The sequence below is a fragment of the Balearica regulorum genome, chromosome 11, assembly GCF_011004875.1.
Source record: "Balearica regulorum gibbericeps isolate bBalReg1 chromosome 11, bBalReg1.pri, whole genome shotgun sequence".
Taxonomy (NCBI): Eukaryota; Metazoa; Chordata; class Aves; order Gruiformes; family Gruidae; genus Balearica; species Balearica regulorum.
In genome coordinates this window covers 7489385-7513090 of record NC_046194.1, presented here as the reverse complement: position 1 = coordinate 7513090, position 23706 = coordinate 7489385, and the positions used below count along the sequence as shown (strand labels likewise).

At 47.5% G+C, this 23706-nt stretch overlaps 1 protein-coding gene across 6 annotated transcripts in view; it reads right to left on the bottom strand.

The window, feature by feature from the left end:
- The window catches only part of MCF2 (MCF.2 cell line derived transforming sequence), a 60767-nt gene that overhangs the window by 36273 nt on the left and 788 nt on the right, over positions 1-23706 (bottom strand). For 5 of the 6 annotated variants that reach the window (XM_075763126.1, XM_075763124.1, XM_075763122.1 and 2 more), the window contains exons 2-4: positions 11517-11585; positions 10837-10951; positions 5100-5190 (exon numbers count right to left, since the gene is read on the bottom strand). In XM_075763126.1, coding sequence (XP_075619241.1) covers positions 5100-5190; positions 10837-10951; positions 11517-11585 — 275 coding nt within the window. Of the gene's footprint in view, positions 1-2838; positions 3043-5099; positions 5191-10836; positions 10952-11516; positions 11586-23706 lie in introns of those variants that run through there. The other variant, XM_075763127.1, reaches the window with a different exon arrangement.

The following is a 23706-nucleotide window of genomic DNA, read 5'->3' as shown; positions in this document are numbered from 1 at the left end:
CCTCACCGTGCTGGCTGGTTGTTGGACCCAGTAAATGTTGCTATTGCTCTTTCCAGGCCTGTTGGCTGGCCTGACTAGTCCTTGACACTCTTCATGGTCTGGCATGTCCCACAGCACTAGGACATCCCAGGAAGAGACCTGCTGGTCTGCGTTCATGGCAATGCCATGCCCGTCCCTGCAGAGTGGCAGGTCCGTCGTGTCATTCCCTCACGGCCACCCTTACATCTGTGTTTGCCTCATTTTACATCCTGGTCATTTCCCACTGGGCATTTCTCTGCAGACAGGACAACAGTAGCATCCCTCAACAAGATTTCAAAGATATCACCAAGGAGCTACTACGAGCTGAAAACCTCAAAGGATAGGATGTTTTTGCTCCAAGACTGGCCTTGTACCCCTGGTGTTAATAGCTCAAACTGACTTGAACCAAAGCCTTGTGAGGCCAATGGTCTTACAATGCTTTAAAGGAGCTTGGAGGATGCAATTTTAGATCCTTCTGCATGGTTATGAGTCCATTGTAGGTGAATCCGATGGTGAAGTCCCACATAGTTTGGGGAAAGTCACTGTTTCCAGCTCAGAAACACAACAGTGTGTTCAGGTCTCTGAACTTTAGGCTCCTACCCTGACCCTCTCCTGAAAAATGCATCAGCAATATCTTTGAGAAGAACAACCATCCAGAGATGCATCCTCCCTTGGTGTTATCTCATTATCTCCCTCCATCCCCTGTCCCCTTTAACCCTGTTTGGCACCTCAAGCAGTGATGAGTCTGCTTTGCCCTCTCCAACTCCTTCAAGTCCTTTTTGACATGCACCCTTCATGTGCAGAGCAGACTCCCTGGAGGAAGGGCCTGGGTCTCCAAACTGTATCACCCAATGGGAAGCTGTAGACTTTGAATGTCTTCTCCTACGAGCCCTTGTGCCAGAAACGCATAGCTCCAGGAAGATGGACCAGTGACCAGGAGGCAGAGCCACCTGCCAAAACTACACTGCAATAGTGATAAGGTGCTCTGAGAGCAAAGGTACCTTTGGACACCTTTGGTTTCACGAATGCAGGATGCCAACATGTTCCACACAACGTACAGGAAGAGACCATTACCTGGCACTCACATCCTTATGCCACATACATCACGGGGGCAAATTCTTCCTTGATAGACCTTTATGCCCCATACGCGCACAACTGCATCCCTTTTGCTCCTTGATATGTTTCACCTCAGAGGTAGCTGGGTTTCCAGGACAGGTGATTTGATTGCCATTCAGTTTAGACAGCATTTGGGGATTTTTCCGTTGATTTTATACATATAAGATCATGGTCAGCACTTATGAGTAGCTAAAACCCAAGAAATACAGCTTTGCAAATGATACCTAATAGATTTCAAGCATGGAAAAAACCCAAACAAGCCCAAAAAAGCTTGCAGAAAGACGGCTACCAATCAAACCATGTCCTGTGCCCTCTTACAGACTTAAGAGAAAGGATGAAATGTTAAAAATATAGTTTTTTAATATATACACATGTAAAGATCAATAATTCCTCAGGGATAACAATCCTGAAGGGACTATATCTTTTTTAATCACTGCTGTAATTCTAGTTCTTCTAAGGGCTGAAGTGTAGGTAAGTTACCTCCAAACTGAAATCTAATGATACTGAAGGTACTCCTGGGAAAAAACCCTTCCCCATAATATATTCAAGAAAGTAAAGACAAAAGAGTCCTTAATCTTGCCTTATGTTTTATCTTATTATTTATAACACTAAAAAGAATCTTGTGCATTAGACAAACTTGAGTTTATGTAACAAAACACCTAAAAGAACCCTCGAAAGCCTTTGCCCTCTGCTATTCCTCTGCAGCATATCAGGAAAGACAGAAAACTATCAGCACAATTCCACTAAATCAGGCAGTTGGCAACATTTCACTACTATTAACTATCTCACTGCTCAAAGACCATGCTCAGAACATTCCTCCCCTTCTGAGGACACAAACGTGTATACCTTAAGTCCCCAGTTCAGCAACTTGTATAAATGCACACTCAATTGCAACCATGTAGATAGTCCTGATACAATCAATACAGACGAACTGGGCTAATAAAGCACAAGAAAACATACGTTGAAAGCATCACAGTTATTACCTCCTTAGTGAATATCTCATCCCGATGCATTTAATGTGATTTTTCCCTAATTTTAGGAATTCATTTTTCAGATAATATTCTTCCCTGCAGTTCACTGGGACATTCATGAGGTCGGAAATCAATAAATGTAAAGAAAAAGTAGCATCTGCCAGTAAGTTTGTTTCTGAGCAACGGAGATTGAGGCTAGCGGTCCTTACACAGGTGCTGAAGTTCATGACTTTCTGCTGTCCCTTAAAGGAAAAGTCATACAACAAAACGCCAGGTACTGCTAATTTGAGCTTTAACTTCCCCCCAGAGCCAAAAGGCAACTCCAAAGCGCTCTGCTACCTTTTTTTAGCCGCCTGCATAATTAACCCCCAAAGATGCCGTCAGCATCGCTGGTGCACAAATTGTACCCAAGGCCCCCTCTCCGGGGGAGGCTTTCCCTTACTGTAAGAGCGATAAATAAAGCCTTTCCCACGACATTTCAGAGATGCGCTGGAAGAAGCACTGCAGGACAGCGATGCCCAACGCCCGCAACGACAGCCTGGCTACTCCCGCACGGAAGATATCATTAAAAAAAAAATAAAATACTCCCCGCGATGCTCAATTAAAATCACTCCGGTCAATACTCCCGCTCCCTCCATCTTCCCCCCCCCCCCGGTACAAAAAGGCCTCTCGCCACCGCGATGCGGCCGCCCCCGTCCTTGGGCGCTGCAGCACGCCGGGCCCGGAGCCTTACCGCATTCCTGCCGGCCCGCCGCCCGCCCCGCCGCGGGCTCGCCTCGGCCATCGCCCCGCGGCCACCGCCGGGGCTGGGGGTGCCTGGGCAACCGCCGCGCTCCCCGCGCTCGCCCCGCTCCCGGGGCAGGCAGGCGGGCAGGCAGGCGGGCAGGCGGGCAGGCAGCAGAGCGGGCAGGCAGGCAGGCACCCGGCTGGCAGCCCCGCTCTCCTTCCTAGCGCCGGGTTTGTTTTTAAGGTGGAATGCCAAAAATCATCCTGCAGACGGGGCCAGCTCTTTCCTTCGAGGAGTGAGCTCTCAGCTTTGGGCTTTTACCCTTCCCTTTCCCCCCACTGTGATTATCTCAAAGGTGGGTTTAAAGGTGTTTAGGATTTTGTAGGGGAAGTAAGGAAAGATGCTCTTGAACCTCGACCCCAGCAGCAGGGCCTCGCTTTCCAAAGCGAGTAGTACCAGCGTGAGCCTGGTTTGCCCGTGCAATTAGGAGACATACACAAAGAGTTAAACAAAAATCTGTACAGTCTGATACAAATTTTTTCTGGATCAGATGCACGAACGCAGAGCTGCAATTACATATACATATGCTGAAAAAATAGGACACTGTATTTCAAATTCAGCTTATTTGCACTTTTTATTCTAAAATTATACAAAGATCAGAAGAAAAGATTTTTTTATTGCAGCATGGGTTATGGTTTATCATTGGAAAGAAATCTAGATTTAATCTTTTGTGTTAGCTGCACAAAGGCAAGTGCAGCCTAACGCCTCCTGGACACAAAGACAGCCCTTTTGGGGCCAGGCACTGTTTTTAAGGCAAGATTCCCAAGTCCAAGATTTAGTGGACACAGGTTTCCTGCTTCTCATTCCTCTTTGCAGAGAGCACCTCCACAGTATCTACAGGGACAAGCCCTGTACTACAGGCAAAGTCACTTCTCTACATGGACACACAGCGCATACAGGTACGCAAATAGGGTGTACGCTCAAAGGTCACTCAGTAATGAAATTTTCTTATTAAACACAAAATGAATGACACTTCTGTAGAAGCTACAAATGAGGACAGGATTTTTTTCACATTTGAAACTTCCAGATTATGCAAAGTAACTACATTATCCTTAAAGGATGCTCTTAGTACTAGCACCTGTTCAAACGCTGGCAGCAGAACTGAATTTCGATGATCACTTTGAAGAACTACTTTTTAAATGCTGCTTCTTCTCTAATAGTATGGTAACCATACTTGGAAATTCAGTTTGTAACATTCAGGAAAATCGGAACCCAAAATATTGACAGTGTTATCTTATGCACATTGCAAAAAGGTAACCCTCTCTTTCTTCTGCTGGATGCCTATCAGCAAAATCCACCAAACCCAGGCATTTTTAACACCAAGTTCAGCTGTACCAGTATTAGCTACTCAAAATAGCAAAAGATCTAACTTTATCAGATCTAACCAGAATCAGGCAAGAGCTTGCTTTCTCAGTACACGCTGTTGACTTCATTCTGTATCAGATAGGTCAATGTCTTTAACTGCTCAATGATTTTAAGCAAAACCAAAGGCAATAATAATAATACGCCCAGATTATTTTCACTGATTTACCCACGTGGCAAGGTCTGGTCAGTAAAGCATTTATCAGTTAGCTCCCACCTACCCATGCATCTATAAACATGACTCTTCTACACCTGCATGCACTACCATGCTCTGGTTTCACAAGATACAATGCATTGCTGAGGTGTAAAAAGCTTACTTTTTGAGATATGTTCAGACAGAAAATGTGCTAATCATGTGTAGCACATAAACATGTGTAATAGATACTTAAAATACATGAAAACATACATACACATTTAAAATAGATTTTTCCACTCATGCCCACATACAAATGCTTGTGAAGCCTGTTTTAAAAACCCAACACTTTCAGTCACTGACAATTAGGTAAAATGTAGTCTCACTAATAACCAGTGTGCAGAAAGAACATATATGAAGCCAAATTTTCCACCCATCAAAAGCATAGAACATGGCACCAAACACATTTGAACCACTATGAAAAAGTACAAAACCAAGCAAATGAATCAGTTAATACTCAAACAGGTCATTTAGGCACTCAAATGAGGCATAGAGCTATGCCTGAATTAATTATAGGGCCATAAAACAAACTACTACCTAGAGAGAAAGCACGAGCATCAGTGCTCTCGGTTGTCAGTGTTTTCTGAGAGAGATACAAAATGGGCACGATGACTTACTACATTAAAAGAAATTAACATTAAAGAGGACTTACTGCTATTTTTTGGAGAGTCATTTTGACAGATGTCCATGTGTCCAATCTTCTATCCAGGATTAGGATAAATTTGGTGTCAGACTCATGTTGACTATGAGATAAGGAAATACCAATAACCAGATAACATTTGAGGAAATGTGACTCTGTTCCCCCCCCAAAACCCCAAACACAAGAACACAAAATGCAAACCACATTTTGAATTTTCCACTATTTCCAAAATTCCATTTGAAAATATTTCCCTGAGCAGACCCCAGCAAGAAATTTGGGAAGCCCACCTTACAGTTAGCCTGGGGTTAGGCATCACCTTTGAAATGGGCATTGCATGGGAGGGGGAGACAACAGATCACCCTTAAAACCCACATTGGACTTGAGAAGGACTTTGCAGAGGTCGGAGGCAGCTGTACTTCTGCTGAGGAGCTCAGGGGTGGCCAGCAGCCTCCACCAGCCGCTGCCCCAAGATGCACATCCCTGCCCTCGCCGCTGAGCTCTTCCCTCTGAGGGAGCTTGTGACCCGCTTGCCCAGGTTACAGCATCCAAGCGATGACTCCTGGCTTGTTTCGGCACAAGGCAACAGAGGTGACACTAACCCAGGGAAGGGTGATGCCAGCCTGGCAGGGGGAGAAGGGCAGCTGGTGCTGAAACAGGCTGCTGGGGCTTCCCTGGCACCTCCCAAGGCCCCGCTCGCGAGGCAGCGATTGCCAGGAGACAATTTCCAGCACGCTCTGGTTCGCTTTGCGAGCACAGGCTTCCTAACATCCCTTTTGACACCCAAATCCTTTAAGTTGCTTTGAAATCCCCAGTCTTACCAAGCGAGCCCGCAGTACCGGGGATGCACGGCTTGGCGGGTGACCTAACGTGCTCCCGTCTGTAATTCAAATATTGCCTTCCCAACCTAGCTGGGCACAGCCCAGCCGGGCTCAACCCACGACAATACACACTCCAGGGCAGTCTGAATTACAAACTGGAATCATGTTTGCACACAGGTAAGGGTACGCCAGCTTGTAACCAAGTCCTCTGATGTGAGTGTATTTACAGGATACTTAGGTAATATTTACAATATTTATTTTGCGGATGCTGTAACAGGATAGCCATGTCCCACGCCACCCTATCCGGGCATCTTAGTGCTGCGGAGAGGCTCCCAGTACACGTGCTGGGTCCTGAAAGCTGGGTCAGGTATCTGCACTGGGCATGGCCCCATGCACGCAGCCTATTGCAAGCACCGTCTTTGGTAATTCTTGTGTTTGGCAAGCAAAAACACACGGTGGATTACTCAGAAGTATCACATGGCAGACAATACTTGGCAACTTTACTACAGAAAAAAGAAGACACTCGAAGCCGGTGCAGGAGTTTTCATTCAATGCACATCTTGCTGCCCTGGTCTGCAATAACCACACCTTTGATAAATATATTTAAAAGGAATTGTTGTGCTGTGAAGGAAAAAAAAAATAATAAAATTCCCTTTGGCTGATGATAACAATTGACCGAAGATATGTAGAAGCATCCAGCTCCCAAGCTGTTCTACAAATATATCTTATGGATCTCTAACGTCACACCCAAAGTGCAAAGGTTTCACACGAATTTATGCACTGCCATTGAGGCGTAGCAGAAAAGAGCAAACAAGTAGCATATTTTACACATGGGTCGTACACAGAAATTCTGCATGTAATAAAGTCTGAGGTTACACATTGTGAGCTGGATCAGACACTTTCAGCCAAACCCATATCTAGCTAAAATAAAACCAGAATAAAATAATATAATTAAAATAGGTTTGGCAACATGAGATGATTCTGCAGGTTTCTGTCAGCTCTGTTCACCCTCACCATGAGTTAAATGACCCGGGTGGGTGGGAGGGGGGCAAAATGATCCTTTTGTTTGAGGTAAAAATAAAACCCTTTGGTTTTTCAGTACACCCTAAAACTTTAAAAGGTAGGTCTCTGTCCTATGAGAAACAATTCCCCAACTCCCCGTGGTATTTCCCAATAGGTTGCAATTGAAAAAAAAAAAAAAAAAAGAAAATAGCATTTACACAGCACTTCAGTCTTTTTAATAAAACCTGAAGAAAAACCCCAGAATCCAAGTAATTTAGAAAAAGCAGCCAGCCTGAAGTTGTACTCACTGTCAGTTAACAGAAGTATGCCAAAGTATGCCATTTAGTCAGGACAAGGTTATATTCAGAGAGCAGCCTCTAAGCATGCTAACTTACTTTTTTATCAGTTCCCTTACAGACACAAAGAAGAAAGTTCCCAGCTGTCCAAAAGCCTTGAAACCTACTGCGGGTAATTTTTATTTTTTTCTGGGACTAGTGGAGCAAGTCTGTGACTATTTGTAACCCAGGCCTTGCAGTTTTATCAGATTTCCAGTCCTGCGATGTACCTTTTAGACTGACAATGAAAATAAATCAATGCTTTCTCACCAAGGCTGCAAGGGGTGAGTTCATTTGCATCCAGCAGCAGAAGGATGGAGACAGATAACCGGACCGAGAATTATTTCTCTCTGGGTACTTCTTGTCACTTTTTTTTTCTTACCCTTAATTTTGTATGTGTTACAGGATGCACCAGACTAAAAATAAGGACTTGGGATGTTTTTCAGGGATTTGAAATTGGATCCTAGAGTCTGCAGTTGTGAGATTTATCACAGGGCTTCTTGTGGCTGGTGGGATCAGAGCACGCTGTCAGGACCCACTGCTTAATATTTAAATTCAGAGGTATTTATAGCCAACAGCACCCTTCGCTGTGTCATTAGTCCATGTTATCAGCCATGGCTCTAAATCACTTTGTACTTCACTTCTCAATCTAAGTGAAACATGCAGAGCTTGTCTAGATACTGAAAAGCTGGATAGTCAAAAGAAGATGGATAGGATAGGATAAGAATAGAGTAGAGTAGACTAGGATAGGATAGAATAGGATAGGATAGGATAGAATAGAATAGAATAGAATAGAATAGAATAGAATAGAATAGAATAGAATAGAATAGAATAGAATAGAATAGAATAGAATAGAATAGAATAGAATAGAATAGAATGTCCAGTCTAAACCTCCCCTGGCGCAGCTTTGAACCATTCCCACGTGTCCTGTCCCTGGATCCCAGGGAGAAGAGCTCAGCATCTCCCTCACCACTTCCCCTCTTCAGGAAACTGCAGACCCGTGAGGTCACCCCTCAGCCTCCTTTTCTCCAAACCAGACAAGCCCGAAGTCCTCAGCCACTCCTCACAGGACATTCCTTCCAGCCCTTTCACCACCTTTGTTTCCCTCCTCTGGACGCATTCAAGGACCTTCACATCCTTCTTAAACTGTGGGACACAGAACCGCACACAGTGCTCAAGGTGAGGCCGCACCAACGCTGTATACAGTGGCATTTTCTTTTAGTTTTCAAAGACAGCATTATTTTTCTTTAATTGTAATTGAGACAGTTTTTTGTAATAACAATCTTATATATACCACAACTGACTTCAATTGAGGGTTTTTTTCCTTAAACTTTCTACTGAAATTCTGACTTAGCGTGGAAGAAATAAATTCTTTTAGGGTACACAAAAGATCAGTATTTGTTGCAAAGTCTACGCTGCAGCAGCCTCCAATCCAAGCCTGGATAACATGCTGCTTTATCACTCCTAGGGTCACCTTTCTGCAAATACCGGGATCTGTCATTCTTACCTGTGCCTGCCCTACAAGCACACCACTGCACTGTGCTGCTGAACAAAGCCAGCCGGCAGGCAGGCAGGCAGGCAGCCCCTGAGCAGGCAGGCAGGCAGCCCCTGAGCAGGCAGGCAGGCAGCCCCTCAGCAGGCAGGCAGGCAGGCAGGCAGCCCCTGAGCAGGCAGGCAGGCAGGCAGGCAGCCCCTCAGCAGGCAGGCAGGCAGGCAGGCAGCCCCTCAGCAGGCAGGCAGGCAGCCCCTGAGCAGGCAGGCAGGCAGGCAGCCCCTGAGCAGGCAGGCAGGCAGGCAGCCCCTCAGCAGGCAGCCCACCACGCACTTTTTGAGATGGATGTGCAGCGTGTGGAAGGTGGAGACCTGCTACTTATTTTTCTGTACATCTCTTCCATACAAGCACTTTCTGCAGCTGCTCCTGCCCACAGCACGGTTCCCAGGAATCCTAAATTAAAATTAACTCACCTGCAAGACTCACTTTCCTCCTGGCTCTGTTATTAATGCACTCATCTTGTGGACAGAAGAGTAGCTTACAGCATTCATCTCCTTTATCTAACAATTATTTGCAGGAGAGAAATGCTTCATGATATTCAGCTTCCCAAAATTCTACAAACCCGGCATCCCATGAGGCTTCCTCAGACCAGTATCAGATTAGTCCGTGCTGCTGGTTCCACAGGAAAGGCACTGTGCGTGTGCTTTTGATATGTCCGTACCCATCTATAGGTATGTGGTAGGGAGGTGTCGGTGCATTCACAGCTAACTGACACACAGGTGGCCAAATATTTACCTCTTTCAGGGACTCTGTGGCCCAAAGTTTGAGCTCTGATCCCATGATGTGATGCCGCTGAGGGACGCACGCCCGGGGTACCAGAGCTGACACAGGCCATCCACCCTCACCTACGTGGTGCTTTTCCTTGCTCCCCAGCACCACAGCCTTTTTCACTCCGAAGCGTTAAAAAGCACATGTTTTTTAAGGTGGTCAGGTATCGGGGCAGGCTGTTATGGTGGCAGGAGGAGCAGAGAAGCATGATTAAAGTGGTTTTACTAATAACATGCTGAACATGTTTGAATCACTGGCAAGCTCGCAGCTCTCATTAGTTTCTTGATTGAGTTTGACCTATTACAGGGACAGCAAGACTGCTCATCATGCTAATGCCGGGGTGTTTACAGTCATAGGAAATAAGAAGCCCCGGAGAAACCGGGCAGAGCTGGGAAGTGCAGATGCACAGCACGAAGGAGAAACCCCTCTGGCAGCCCCACCATGGCACACTCCTGTCCATGCTGGGACAGCTCTCGGTGGGCCAGGAACCCACCAAACTTCAGAGTCCATCCCAAACGAGGACAGAGGGACCAGAGGCTCTGGGGGTTTTTTTCTGCAGAGGTGACTAAACACACGGTACTTCTTCCAAGGCAGTTGCTGATGGAAAGCTCCCATCTAGCTGCTGTCAAACTCCTCTCCCCACAGGAAGAAATTTGCCAAAACAGGTATTATTCACGGAAATTAAGCATTCCAGGTAAGTGAGTCACCAGGCTCAGCAGCAAGAAATAGGAGGGCCATTAATCTAAGTATACAGTACGCGGCACAGGCAGACTGTCAGCCAAGACACAGGCGGGCAACGGGAGCTGCGGCACGCTGCTGAGCCATCGCGCGTAATGGGGACCCCAAACGGTTTGTTCCTGTAATTAGTCTCTTCCTCCGGTTACATTTCTCTTTTTCCACGGTAATGACTCTCTATTTGTACATGTCAAAATATTATTCTGCAGCAGCATGGCATATTTAAGCAGTGACACATGTCAAAGCTTAAGGAAAGCTTGCTGTTAATTAGAAACTTAATAAACTAAATTTATGATACATGCAGGCTGACAAGTCATAGGGATGATGTCCACTTTTTACTCTGCAGTTACTGCACATTAAATACCACGCCTGGACACCGTAAGGGCTCGCATCATTCATCCTCTCCCTCTTACTTGCTCTGAGAGCTGAAGATGCCCCTCACCCCCACGCGTGGCTTTACCCTGGAGATCTCCTGCCTGACCCAGGCAGGACCGACACCTCTGCCCATCACAGGCAAGAGCTAGAAGGGAGCCACATACCTTGGGACTGACGTTAGGTATGTTAAGACTTTAGATACGATCTCCTCGGGCACCTCGTTGAAGCGAGCGTTGTCGGGGAGGGTGATGATCCAAGCCTTGTCTTTCCCTCGGCCACCTGGAACAAAGACAAGGATGCTTCCCTGGGCGTGCTTTCGAGCAGGGCCAGCAGCAAAGCCCAGGTCCACCAGTCAGGTCAGAAAACACGCTGCCATGGCTACAGAGGGTTTTTTACATCACCAGAATAGCAAAACCGGGTCAAATCCTGCTGCCGATTTCAAGAACAACACATAGGTGGTAGGAAAAAAAAAATGTATCAGGTACCAGATATTTCCTTTATTTACTGAGTGTACTTTACATGGGACAGGAAAAGAACTCAGAAATACAAGGACAAATCAGCACGCTGGTCTGGCACCTATAGAAATACAGTTCAGAGCAAAACGCTTGTTAACGCATTGTGTTTGAAGGTAAGAGTATTTTGCAGTACGGCTTGAGACAGAAACCTAATATGCTCTTTCAAACTGCCTCGATGTTTTATTAACAACATTTCTAGTGGCACTGGAGACTACCTGATGGATAATATCCTGTGTGGAGTATCATTTTGCCAAATAGCGCAGAAGTTTGTCTGGAGTATTTAATTACTGCACAGTGAGAGAGACCCTGGAAAAGTTCACCGTACTCACCAGAAAGAAAAGCAAACTCTTTCATCAAATCATCACTGATGTCCTTTGCGCAGATGGGTATTGCAGTTTCTGGAAAAAAGCAAAAGCAACGGTCAAAAAGGAAGCAAAAATTCAAAGCAAACACATTTATCTGTGTTAACCCAAAGGTGAGACTCGAACCAAGTGCAGTATCCCTAAATTACATATGAAATATTGTACCAAAGGATACATAGTTCTCCTAGAAACCAATGTTTCTAATGACTCTAACAGAGCAAATGCCATAAATCAGTAGCAAATGTATTCTATCAAATGTACTGAGGAAGACCTGCCTGGGAGCTTGAGCGCTCTTCCCTCAATAGGGTATATCCAATGTCAGTATTTATATTTTGGAGTTACTAAATTTACACCCCTATTTGCAAAACTCCCCCAGTGCCTCCGAGCCTTGGCAATACAATGGGACGAGGTTGCTGCTGGGAACGGCAGCGTCCACGGCTGCTGCGCTGGGAACAAGGTTGAGTTTTCAGACTGTAATAGTCTTTAATTTTGAGCAAATAAGCCTCTGAAATCATGTTTTCATCTGGCATGGGGCCACATGCGCTGGAAAGACTGTTGTTCTTAGGTCCAGTCATTAGATTTCTTTTTAATTAAATAATGGGAGAGGCTGTTTTAATACTATATTTAGCACACTGACCGTTTCAGTGGCAATGGAGCACATCAGAACAATATACATGATTTTACCTTTCACTGGGAGAAGGAAACAAAAACCAAACTTAACAAACACAATAGGAACTTATAGCTGGCAGACATTTTTCTGGATTATCTATAAATGGAATGATAGCTAAAAATTAAACATCCTTGTTCCTGCAAATAAATGTTTTAAACCACATCTATACAGATTAAAGTCCTTGTGCATTCTGATAATTAAATTTTAAACACTGATTATTCTACAGACTTGGTTCTAGGGAGTAATCTTTTGGCTGTTTTAAATCACAAGTCTGCATACTTCAGCACACTCCAGTGTAATCAATATTTATTCTGTTTCACTTTTTCCCAAAGCTTTCTGGTCACTTCTGCTTTCCCTAAGGATTTTTCAGGCCTTTAACGGTCTGTCGGAGCTGCAGCACAGCAGCCCAGAGGTGCACCAGCTTGGGGGGTTCTCTGCCGGGGCTGCTCTCTGCTCCGCTACACGCACATCACTATTTTTTCCTCTTGTAGATTAAACTGTTATTTTTGTTTGTTAAGGATTGAGCCTCAGTCCTACTGGCATCTACAGAAACATTCCTGATTTTAACAGGCCCCAGAATTGGTCCAGGTAAGAAAGAAGTTTGTTTTGCAAAGGTATTTCAAATATTTCTCATTCAACTGCTTCACCTAAGTTGAGGACAAGCGGTGGCAATAGATTTCTCATTAGCTGATTTTTTTTTCCCCAGGTCTTTTCCAGGTTTTTTCATACCGATAAAAATGACATTTAATGACTTAATGTGCTTCAACACATGACACAGATGATATTAAACACGAGGATCTTTGAAAATACAAGACAAAAGCCCAAGGCTGCGCACACATATTTGCCTCGGAAAGGTGTGGGGCTGTTCAGCAGCTCGTCTGCATTTGCAGTCGGGGTGAAGCCTGTCCCCAAAGCCAGGTCACCTCACCTACCCCTGCCGACCCCCTTCCCTGAAGATGCAGCCGCTGGCAAGCCAGGAAAAGTTTTGCCCTGCGCTATAACGCCCGCGCCTGACTCAAGTGCTCAGCAGTAAAAGCCAAGACAGTTACAGGGTTACAGTAAATGCAGCTTTTGTTCCTGGTTCTGCAGTGACATGGGAGGGAAAGGCTGGTTTATTGATAGCTGGCCAGGGAACAGGCTGGGAAAAGGGGGTTAACCTTTGCCTGGTAAAAAAAAAATATCACTTTATTAAAAAGTTTCACAAACATTTTCTCACTGAGAACAGCCTAACAACTTGCAGCCTTAAATCAAGCCAGAGACAATCATAATTGGAAAAAAAGTGCATTTTTCCACATGTATTTTCAAACTTTGCTTTCCAGAAAAGAAATATCATCTCAAAAATGCAGGCTTTAACTCCAGAGTCCAGCGCTTATTCTCTCACATCTCCCTTAGCTGCAATTTCCCAACGATCATCATGGAAACGGCAAAAAGCAAAGCACCACAGGGCGAGGGTTCCCACCACGCTTGGGAATGACCTGAGGGACTCGCTTTGGGAGTCGTGGTTTCCAGTAAGGATCTTGCTCCCCAACATTTTATTCCACTGCAAGTTTCATCCTTGACTTTGGCATAAAGGTGGAGACCCAGATTCCTAAGCACCCCTATGATTTTGAGTTTCTCGCTTCTCAAGGGTGGACATTTTTGGAAGAGGGCACTCAGCACCTTCAGAAAATCAGGCCCTTCCAAGCAGTCCCAAGCTGAGCACCCAAAATAACTCATTTGAGGAAAAACTAGGTGGGAGTAATTTACTTCTGGCAGTGAAGGCTCGGGGAGCATTTCCCTTACAACCCCTCCCCATCTCCTGCGGGGTAGGAGAACCCAACAAGCAACAGAGGAGCAGGATGGCTGCCCTTTGGTAAGGTCAAGGCATAACAAGAGGCTGATTGTGGTCCTCTTAGAGCTGCTCCTTGGCCAACTCATCGCTCGCTCTGCATTGGCCATCGAACTCAACTTCCTGGGCAAACGTTAGGGAAAATCAAGTGCTGGCATTGAATTTGCAGGCGTGTCACTGTGCCTGCGGCACATCAGTTGGATGTTACTCTAAATCCTGTACAGAAACATGACCTCCGTCCTCAAATACTGATCTCTGGAAAAAGAGCAGTGAAAGGCAGTGGGGCATCAAAGATAGCCGCCTCTCGAACAAGGCTTCAGTTGATGTTTATCAGCAATCTGGGCATTTCTTATTTGAAGGACACTCTTCAAACAGAACAGAAAAGACCCCGGGGGGACTGCCCAGCACTGGCTATGAACAGTACATCCAGCCTGCATCTCCCTTGGCACAAGGCAAAGGAAGTCAAGGTTTCACGCAAGTCCACTCGTTTCTCTTAAAAAGAGGCTTTGTGATCATCAGCTATGATAGAATAGAGCTGTAGTATTACAAAATTGAGCCCGAACCCCTTGCGTTACGGCATCCCAGAGCACTTTACGAACTACGATGCTATCACCACGCAGTTGATATGACCTCAGGCTTTAGGATCTTACCAAAACCAAGCAGCATCTGGATGATAAATTGTCATAACAGTGTAATAACATTTTTTATATGGGCTCTAAACTGGGTATTTATAAAATGCTGCTGCAATTACTACATTCAGAGACTCCTCTACGGAGGAGATCGTTGCCATGGCACAGAGTTTTGGAGGATGCATGAAGCCAAGCAGGGAAAAGACAAAGGAGAAATACAGAGCTCTCCATCCCACCGAGAAAAACTAATGTGGCTCAGCAGGGAACCATGTTGGACCTGTCCTGTCCCCATCACTTGGTTTACATAGTCCAGAACGTTTTTCTGGGTCCTGTCCACAGGACTGCATCTCAAGGCCATTGCACAGACTGCACTTGTAAGAACAATGCTTATTGTTAGCGATCTTCCCTTTCAAGGCGATTCAAGCACAACGGGACTTGGACGTACGGCGGAGGTCTGCAGTGACATTCAGAGAGGGGACAGCTACAGTCTGAGTTCAAATCCCTCTCGTAAAACTCAATTAAACTCTGAAGTGCTTTGCTCTTTGGTAACTATTGTTTTCTCTTCTTTTCCAAACTTCGCAGGCCCACAGCATCTGCAGACAGCAGCTGTGTGAGGCATCTGCCAAGCTGATATAATAGCGCCTTACACTTCACAACACTGACCAAATATTGTTTGCAGCTATAAAATCCATTTGGATATGGCTTTGTTGTGAATGAAGAACAGCAGCTTTTCATGTGAGGGTTGCTGCCGTAGTCTAGGAAACAAAACTGAAGTAAATCAAATGAAAAGAGTAAAGGATCACGTTGACCTTCTCCATGATCTGCTTGTCCATTTGGACATCTACACCCTACAAAGCAGCATTTATTTGGTGTCAAGGGAGCCTGCTAATCAGCACACTTGTGACCTACTTCCACTTCCCTCGGTAACTTTCTGGGCTAACCGGGGTCATCAGCCAGCATCCACCGCAGGTTGTCCCACTGCAGAAGGCCCACCTGCCTCCAGAAGCTCCTTTGAGACTAACGATGCCTGTAACATAGACCTACATAAACCAACAGCGTTTGCAGGAAGGTCTGGTGCTCGGGGACTTTCAATGAGCAGGGTTTCTTCCATCTGCCACAGACACCTCTGTCCGAAGCCAGCGTTGGTGCGAGCCTCCCAGAACAGCCCATGGAGCACAAGGTAGGCTGGGCATGAGGATTAAGCCATCCCTGTCTCACCTGCTTTGCACAGAAGTAGGAACAGTAAGAGCAGCATGCCCCAACCATGAACCCTGTGCAATGCAGAGCGCGGCCCTTTCAGCTTCTCTGGCTAAAGTTGCTCCACTGTGCAGAATCAAACATTCGCTGGAGCAAAGAACAGACACAGAGTCCTGTATCTGAGGAGAAAGGCCAATGCACCACCCTGCGATATGTCCCCCTAGCTCAGTCCTGCTGCTATACCCCATTCCATAGCCATAAAGAAACAGCCTTAAGGAATGACTCTGCGGCCTGTCACTAGGTGCACTCACTTTGGAGAAGGGGAACAGTGTCACTTGAAATTTAATTATCTGCAAAAGCCGAAGAGCTCCTCCAGGAAGAATGACAGAAATCCATCCCATAGCCATGGTCAGGGCCAGAGCTTGCTGCAGGAAACCCAAGTTTCCATTGTCCTAGCTGGCGAGTGGCTGAGCCTCCCCCTGCTTTCTCACGGAGCAATTTCAAAAGACTTCGGATTCAATCCGGTACGCAACCAGAAATATCGCCATTCTCCCCATCAGCACACCATGTCCAGAAAGCAAGACAGAGGGAGGTAATGGAGGAAAAAGTACTATTTTATATTGTCTGCAAACTGCCCTACTGTGAACGGCACGCTTGCATGAGGTCTACACAAAGCTTGTCCAACAGCATGGTGCCAAGTGACAAAGTGCCGGTCCCCGGCTGTAGGGAAGGGGCAGGGCAGGAGCACAGAGGCATGCAGGCAGCTGCCACTACTGCCCGGGCACCACTTCAACCAGTATCTTCCCGGGGATCATGCCCCACCTGCGCAATCTTCGAGTGGTGGCTTCCCTGACAAGCTTATACCTGGAGGAGGATCCTAATTTCCTCATCACTGGATCCACCCTCCCGCCTTTCCATCCTGCTCCGTACCTGCCGAGGAACAGGATACAATGCTGTGTAAATGCAGAGCAGGTGTTTACACAGCGTTCATGGGAACCGGAGCCAGGAGGGGCTGGCGGCTGGCCAGGCGGCACGATGCTGATGGAGATACCATGCTGAACCGCACGTTCATCAGAAAACACGTAGCAGAGAATAGGACATTGTGCTCCTCAACAAGGCCTGCTGTACTCACCAAAAGCTTATTTACAGGACCTGGTTTGAGCAGAAAAATGACAGCCAAGGTCCTGAGGCTGTTTCCTGGCTTTGAGACTAAACTTTTTGGTAGCTGGAAGCAAATCGTGTCTCCCATGGCTTCAGTTCCTCATTTGCAAATGGAAACAGGCACAAGTGCCAACAGGATATGATGTTAGCAAAGGGCCACGAGCATGTCTGATGACAAGAGCAGAAAAGACCCCAGCAGCCCCCATCCATCAGGCTGACATAGGTGTCCACATCTGTACGGGTTGTGCAAGAGCTGGGATCAAAGGGCAGGTGTTAAAAACCCCGTTGAACTAACTGTTGGATGGCGTTGGGCTAACCTGGACAGCTGGGTGGGAAAAGGTCTCCACAACCCACGGAGCTGGTTTCTGGACGTGCAGAAGAACTGAAGGTCTCGGGATCAGACATGAAGTCCACCAGCCAGCACTTGGTGGCTTCCTCCTTGGGGACCTGTGGCCAAGGGATCATTTTTCCCTACAAGTGAGCTCGCAGCAAGATGGCTCACAGGGGCTCGCAGGTCCCACACCAGGGACTTCTAAAAATTCATAGGGCAGAAAAACAGAGGGGCCTGCTAATAAGACCATTTCTACTTGGTTCCACCAAAGTCGTCCAGAGCTGCAGAGCACATGGGGGTTAGCAGCCTTATGCTGCAATTACACCTTCGTACCGGAGGTAACAGCCTGGCCACGGGTTTAGACCTGTGGGGATCTTTTCCCCATGTGATGAATACGCTGCAGTAAAGCATAGACTGCATCAAACAAATTTCCTTCTCTCCGCACCCCAGAAGTTCAGAAGTTAAAGAAACTCAGAGATTTGATCGTGCAAAGTGCAAAAAACCTGCTGTGGTCCTCTTCTGCATTTGCAAGTGATCTCAGGTACGTTGCAGAAGCTTTATATGTAATCATTAGTAATTTCTAACAGCAGCTCTGAGCTGCGCACACCCTCATATGCACCGAAATCACGGTCAGCTGCTCGTGCATCCTGCCCTGACACATATACACTCTTCTAGCCAGGGGTCCCTGTTGCAAAGACGAGCCCTGTTGTTGTCCAGGGGAGCCAGGTGGAGCAGATTCACCTTTAGCCATCTCAGTGCAAGAACAACAACTTCTGCTGCTGCACTAAAACCTGGCACATTCAACAGTTTGTAATTCCAGGTGGTGCAGCCATTCCCCGTGCCAAGCGAGCAACACAAAAGACCCATTAAAATATTTATGGCAGAAAAGCTTCAATATCCTTGACTGCTGCAAGCCCCTTTGTGCGCCCCTGCCCGCAGGGACAGCTCGCACTGCCACGAGCTGCAGGGGAGCATCTGCGTCCCCCGAGCCCTGGGCTCAGCCTGCAGGCACCTGCTTTGTAACTCCAGCCAGTCAAAACCAGGCTTTCATTTGGAGGGAAAGATTAGCAATTAGATGAGGTTTTTAAACGCCTATTTTTCTGGAAGACGTGATGTATTGATTCCAAGGAAGATGACAGGGCTCCTCAGCTGGTTCTGTCAATAGCCCGATGGCAAACCTCTACCTGCCACATGCAAATCTCTCGGTAAATCCTTGACTTGGCAGAGGCGCTTGCAAAACCTGCTTCTACGGGGTGGCTGAGCTGCCATCTCAAACGCTTCCTGGGAACAGCATCAGTACAATACGGGGGACAAGGGATGGTAGAGCCACAGGAAGAGCTGCACCCCAGGAATGCGATGGGAGCTGTGGACAGGCAGGGTGTATTTAGAGAGAGCTGGTGGTTCAGGTCCTGCCAGCACTCTCTGGTCCTCAGGCTACAGGTGGTGGTGGGGACATCCCAGGAGCTGCCAGGAGCCTGGTGGGGATGGCAGCCAGACACAGGTGGCCCTCGGAGAGCTCACTATGGAGACAGGTCAGCAACCAAACGTCTCCTTCAGAGCCAGATGGGACAGATGCACAGCAGCAGCTGCCACACCATGTTTCAAAGGGACCTGGCCCTGCAAAGCCATGCGCTGCGCAGGACAGCCGCCAGCACTGGCTCCCCAATACAGCCACCACCCTCCACGGCCACAGGGGCATGAATGCAGACCCCTCTTCCCGAATGGACGCAGTAACCAGTAACTGCCCGCATGTGAGCATGGCCCAGCAAAAATCGCAATTTAAACTTCACCAGGAGCATCTCCTCATGCCACAGATGGGAAACTGAGGCAGTCACGTCAGGCAGGAACACATCAAAAAGACCCAGGTCTTCAAAAACGCCGTGGAGAGCCCCAGGATGGGTTGGTCACCACACCACATTCAATGACTGCTTAAATTATCCTTTGTCAGACCAGGGAGGATATTTTGAGGAAAGGCTCACTCTGTTTGCAAGTTCTTTCTTTGACTTCTCCCCAAGCACCCACTCTGGCACAGCGTAGGAGGAGGCAGGATATGGCACCAGATGGTCCTCTCTTCTGACCCAGTGGCTGTGCTTCTCTGCGGAGGCCTTCTGGGGCTTATCTGCAGTTGATGCTTCAGTGCAGACATACATCCCCATCACCCAAACCTGGGAGTATGCTCAGCTAAGAAACCATACAGCAACAACAAAAAAAAAAATTAGTGAAGCTTCTGAAAAACTAGAATGACCTTTTCAAAAGGCTTAGACTTCTATACAATAAGGATAAGTGTGAAAATGCAAAAGAAAACTTTGTGAAAGAAAAAAAAGATAAGAAACAGGGAGAAAATGTTAAGTCAGCGCAGTCCGGGCTTGCAGACCATCATCCAGGCAGCGTGCCCATCCCACGGACGAATGTCCTCACGGGACCAGCTGAATCATCACCTTACAATAGGTGCTGATCAGCACGGCCGAGGAGGGATCGGATGGCAGCGCGTCCAGGCGTGCGCACAGCGACCCTGGATCAGGCCCGTGGCCAAGCCTGCGAGCCCCATGGCAGGAGTCTCCCTCTCCCGGGAATCCCTCCAGCAACTGCCGGTGGGGAAACGCCGGCTGCGAAAGAGCAGGAGCACCCAGGGCACCGGCACGGCACAGCTGCAGTCACACACTGACACAGAAAACCGGCAAAACCTCATTCCAGCTGACCACGGGCCATCGCTGCCGGGAGGATAAGGTGCAGCCAGCTAAGGATCCCACATTCATGGGAGCGTCACTCTGCAATACAGTTTTGGGAGCTGGAGTGAGCAGAAGGGTCCCCTGGGAGTCAGAGCTGAGCTGTGCTGCCAGCAAGGAGGAGGATGCTCAGGGGAGGTCAAAAGGTCCAGAGCATCCCTACGTGCTGGGGACCAAGGATTTGGGGGTGGGGGGGGGAGGGGAGGGAATCTCTTCCAATTTAGATTTAACAGCTGGCAAACTGTGGAAGTTTTGCTCAGAGAAGGTGAACCAAAAGTAAACTAAACGGCAACAAGGCTGACGTGTTATCTCCTGTTTTCGCTGTGGCTAATCTGCTAATGCCAGGGAACAAAATACTGGATGCTCTGATGTGTTCACATCCAATCAGAAAAACTACCTTCTCGTATCACCCCAAACTAGGCAAAAATTGGGGAAGATAAAAGCCAGCTCAACTATACATGAATTTACATCTATCACGAGAAACGTAATAAAGTTTCTCAACACCCACCCTTGTAGACTCAAACTCAGTGTGGGAGTTGAGAAAATCAGGTTTCTTGCATTTCTAATACTTAGGAGCTTCAATGTACTTTTCATTTTCTCCTGTTCCCATTTTTGATAACTACTCCCTTACGGGAGGCTCAGGGAAGAGTCTACAGCTGTGTTGCACATCAGCACCGGGGCACGTTGGCCAGCGGTGCAACATCTGCCACCAGCACACACCTCCCCAGCCCACATCGTCAGCCTGCAAACCAGAGCCCGTTCAGCACAAAAGACTTCCAAAGCCAAATAAAAACATACACGCACCAATAACTTCCCCGTCATCATTCAATAGCATGCAAGCGTTGCTTTTTCCAAGCCAAATCCCAGCTTTGTGCACAAAGTAACTCTTGGGAGATGCAAATCCTTGGGCCCCACTACCTGCCTAGGAGCCTGGAATTAAGTTCACTGAAGTCACTGGAATAATTTATTCGCTTTCATAGCCCATAGAGCCAGGAAACTAAATCATACAGCCAGGTTCCCACAACAGCATCACCTGGAAACTCTGCTGCAAAGCGAGGGAAACTAAAAACAATTTTCCCTGAATCGGAAATGGAAATGTTCAATTCTGGCATTCCCCTGTCGAGCAAAAACACATCTCCAAATCCAGCTAACCGTTCTCCTGCGGCAGGAGAAGGTCGGTGGCATGGAAAGCAAGGGGGAGGACGATATCGCTGGCGCTCGCTGTCTGTCTCACACCACCCAGCCCTTGGACAGACACCCATGGAGCAGCAGATGGGTAATTGCACCGTGCAGGCGGCTCAGCCAGCGTGGGTTCCCAGGGAACAACTCTGCCCTGGGAGCTCCTGACTCAGCCCTGCTGTAAAACCAAGTCTAGCATCGCCTGGGAGGAAAAAGGATTGGGAAGAGAAGGCAGCCCCACCTAGCCACTTCCACCACAGCTCCTCGCGCTCCTTCCTCTGCCCCCAATTTTGCAATGGCCTTCAATTTTACTGCGTTAGGGAAGGTGGCAGATGAGATGATTGAGGCTTTGGCAGCAGAGCAAGTTGAGGAGCATGGGGCCCGAGCTGTGCTTGTCACACATGCCGAAATGACCACCGTCACAGCGACGCATGTCAGCCAGCACGAAGTTGCCCGTTTGCAGGACAAGGCTGAGGGCACTCGCCTGGTTTGTGGCTCTGGGATTTCCTTGCCGGTCCTACCTGCCAAAACTGACTTTACGAAAAGGCTCCTGCCACGAGGACGACCAGTGGCAATATCTGAGCTCTGAACTCCCCGTCTCCAGGCGCATGGGGGAAGCTCCGTGTCTCCAAATATCCTCCAGTTTGCTGGCAAAGACAGCACTTTGGAAGACTTTTTTTCCCCCACCATATTTTGCGCTTCAGTTGCCTCCCTCCCACACAGCCCTGCTGTCACTTCACTTCTGTCCTAGTAAATGAATGATAAACCATTAAACTGCAGTTGTAGCAAATGTGATGTAGGGAGAGGAAGCACGTCCCACGTACTACTGACTGCTCCCAGACTACTACTCCTCCGTGGTCCACCCAAAGAGGTCTGACAGTGGCACAGAGCTTTCGGAGGCTACTGGCCCTGTACTCCTGCAGCTCCCTGAGGGACCCCAAGCCGTTTTAGAGATGAGCACGGCTGTACAAGGCTGGGGATTTATATAGGCTTATATCTCACTGTAAGGCAGATACGGGGGAAACATCACCTCCTACTAGAAACGACCAACAAGTTTCCAGTACTTATGTGCAAAGGGAAATGGTTAAAACAAGGTCCCAGATCAGGCTGAATGCTCAGAAATCAGTGATGAGGAAAAAAACCTCCTGATTTATTTTTAATCTCATGATTTGGGGAACCTTACTCAACTTTGTTTCTTTTTCAATATCTCATTTTAAGAATCTATGTAGATGCCAAATCAATCACATGTCCAGATCCTGCAGCTACAACCACGTAAGTGTGCCTTTGTGGAGATATTTTGATTTCATATGAGCATTATACAAAGGTCATCTGCCACGAGCTGGTTAGAAGGCAGGGCTCATGCTCACGAGAAACCCGCTGCCCGCTTTCACCCGGTTTCCACTATATCACATATAAGAAAACGTTCACCATCTGCGTCCTCATCCCTGTGTCACCCAGCTCCTGTTCAAGCAGCGTGGGTGTTTCATCGCTGACACCAGCGCAAGGAGGATCAGACTTTTTTTTAATCACATTCGTTCAAGTCGCATCCTTTGCTAACTGGCCACGATCACCCCTGCCTATGTTTTCCTACCGCATTTGCAGGGTACAGGCGAACGAACAGGTCAGCACGGGTACGGCGGGCAGGACAGCCCACAGCAGAGAGGAAGATGCTGTCATGAGCATCATCCCAGAAGAGCGCGTACACAAGCAGCTCCTGCAAAGCAGGTGACGCATTGGTGAAGTCCTCACCTGTGACTTACCCCCTGATAAATTCCTCCCGCACCCCAAACTGAGCTTTGCAAAGAGGTCAAGGAAACTGAAATTAAACTGGAAGCTTTTTTTCGGTCAGCATGTCTTTTTTGTGCCTGGCACGGCTCCAGGTGCTCTGCCAGCTGTGAATAAATAAGGAATGACGAGTGCCTTCGCCTCCTGACAAGGTATGCATCCTCTAGCATGGCTGGAGTCACCCCAGGTGCCACTACCTTTCCTGGATTATGAAAGTCCTCGTTGCAAAAAAACCCAGTTCGCCCCCCCCAAGAAAACAAAATAACAAAAAAGCCAGGGCTTCCCACAGTTTATGAGCAGATCATTGTCCATCAAAGGAAACATAGTTGAAGCGCAAGAGCAGCTACAGCCTGAGGGTAAGGGATCAGATTGCGTTTGCTTCTCACATTAAGGGTGTGCAGCCACATCACCACCACCACATCTTTACAACTCCGTGCATTCCCCAACGCAGCCTGGGTTTAAGCGATGTTTAAAGACCAAGAAGCGAGGGAGGGAAGAGGGGCTAGCAGAGACGCACGCTTTACACACATCTGCTTTTCTACTTCAGAAACCGGGAAAGGGCACACCATAGCCATCAGGCTAAGATGCAACTTCCCGGGAAGATTTCTTTAGTTTTGAGCACGGGGAACCTGAAGAGGGGACTAGCACTGG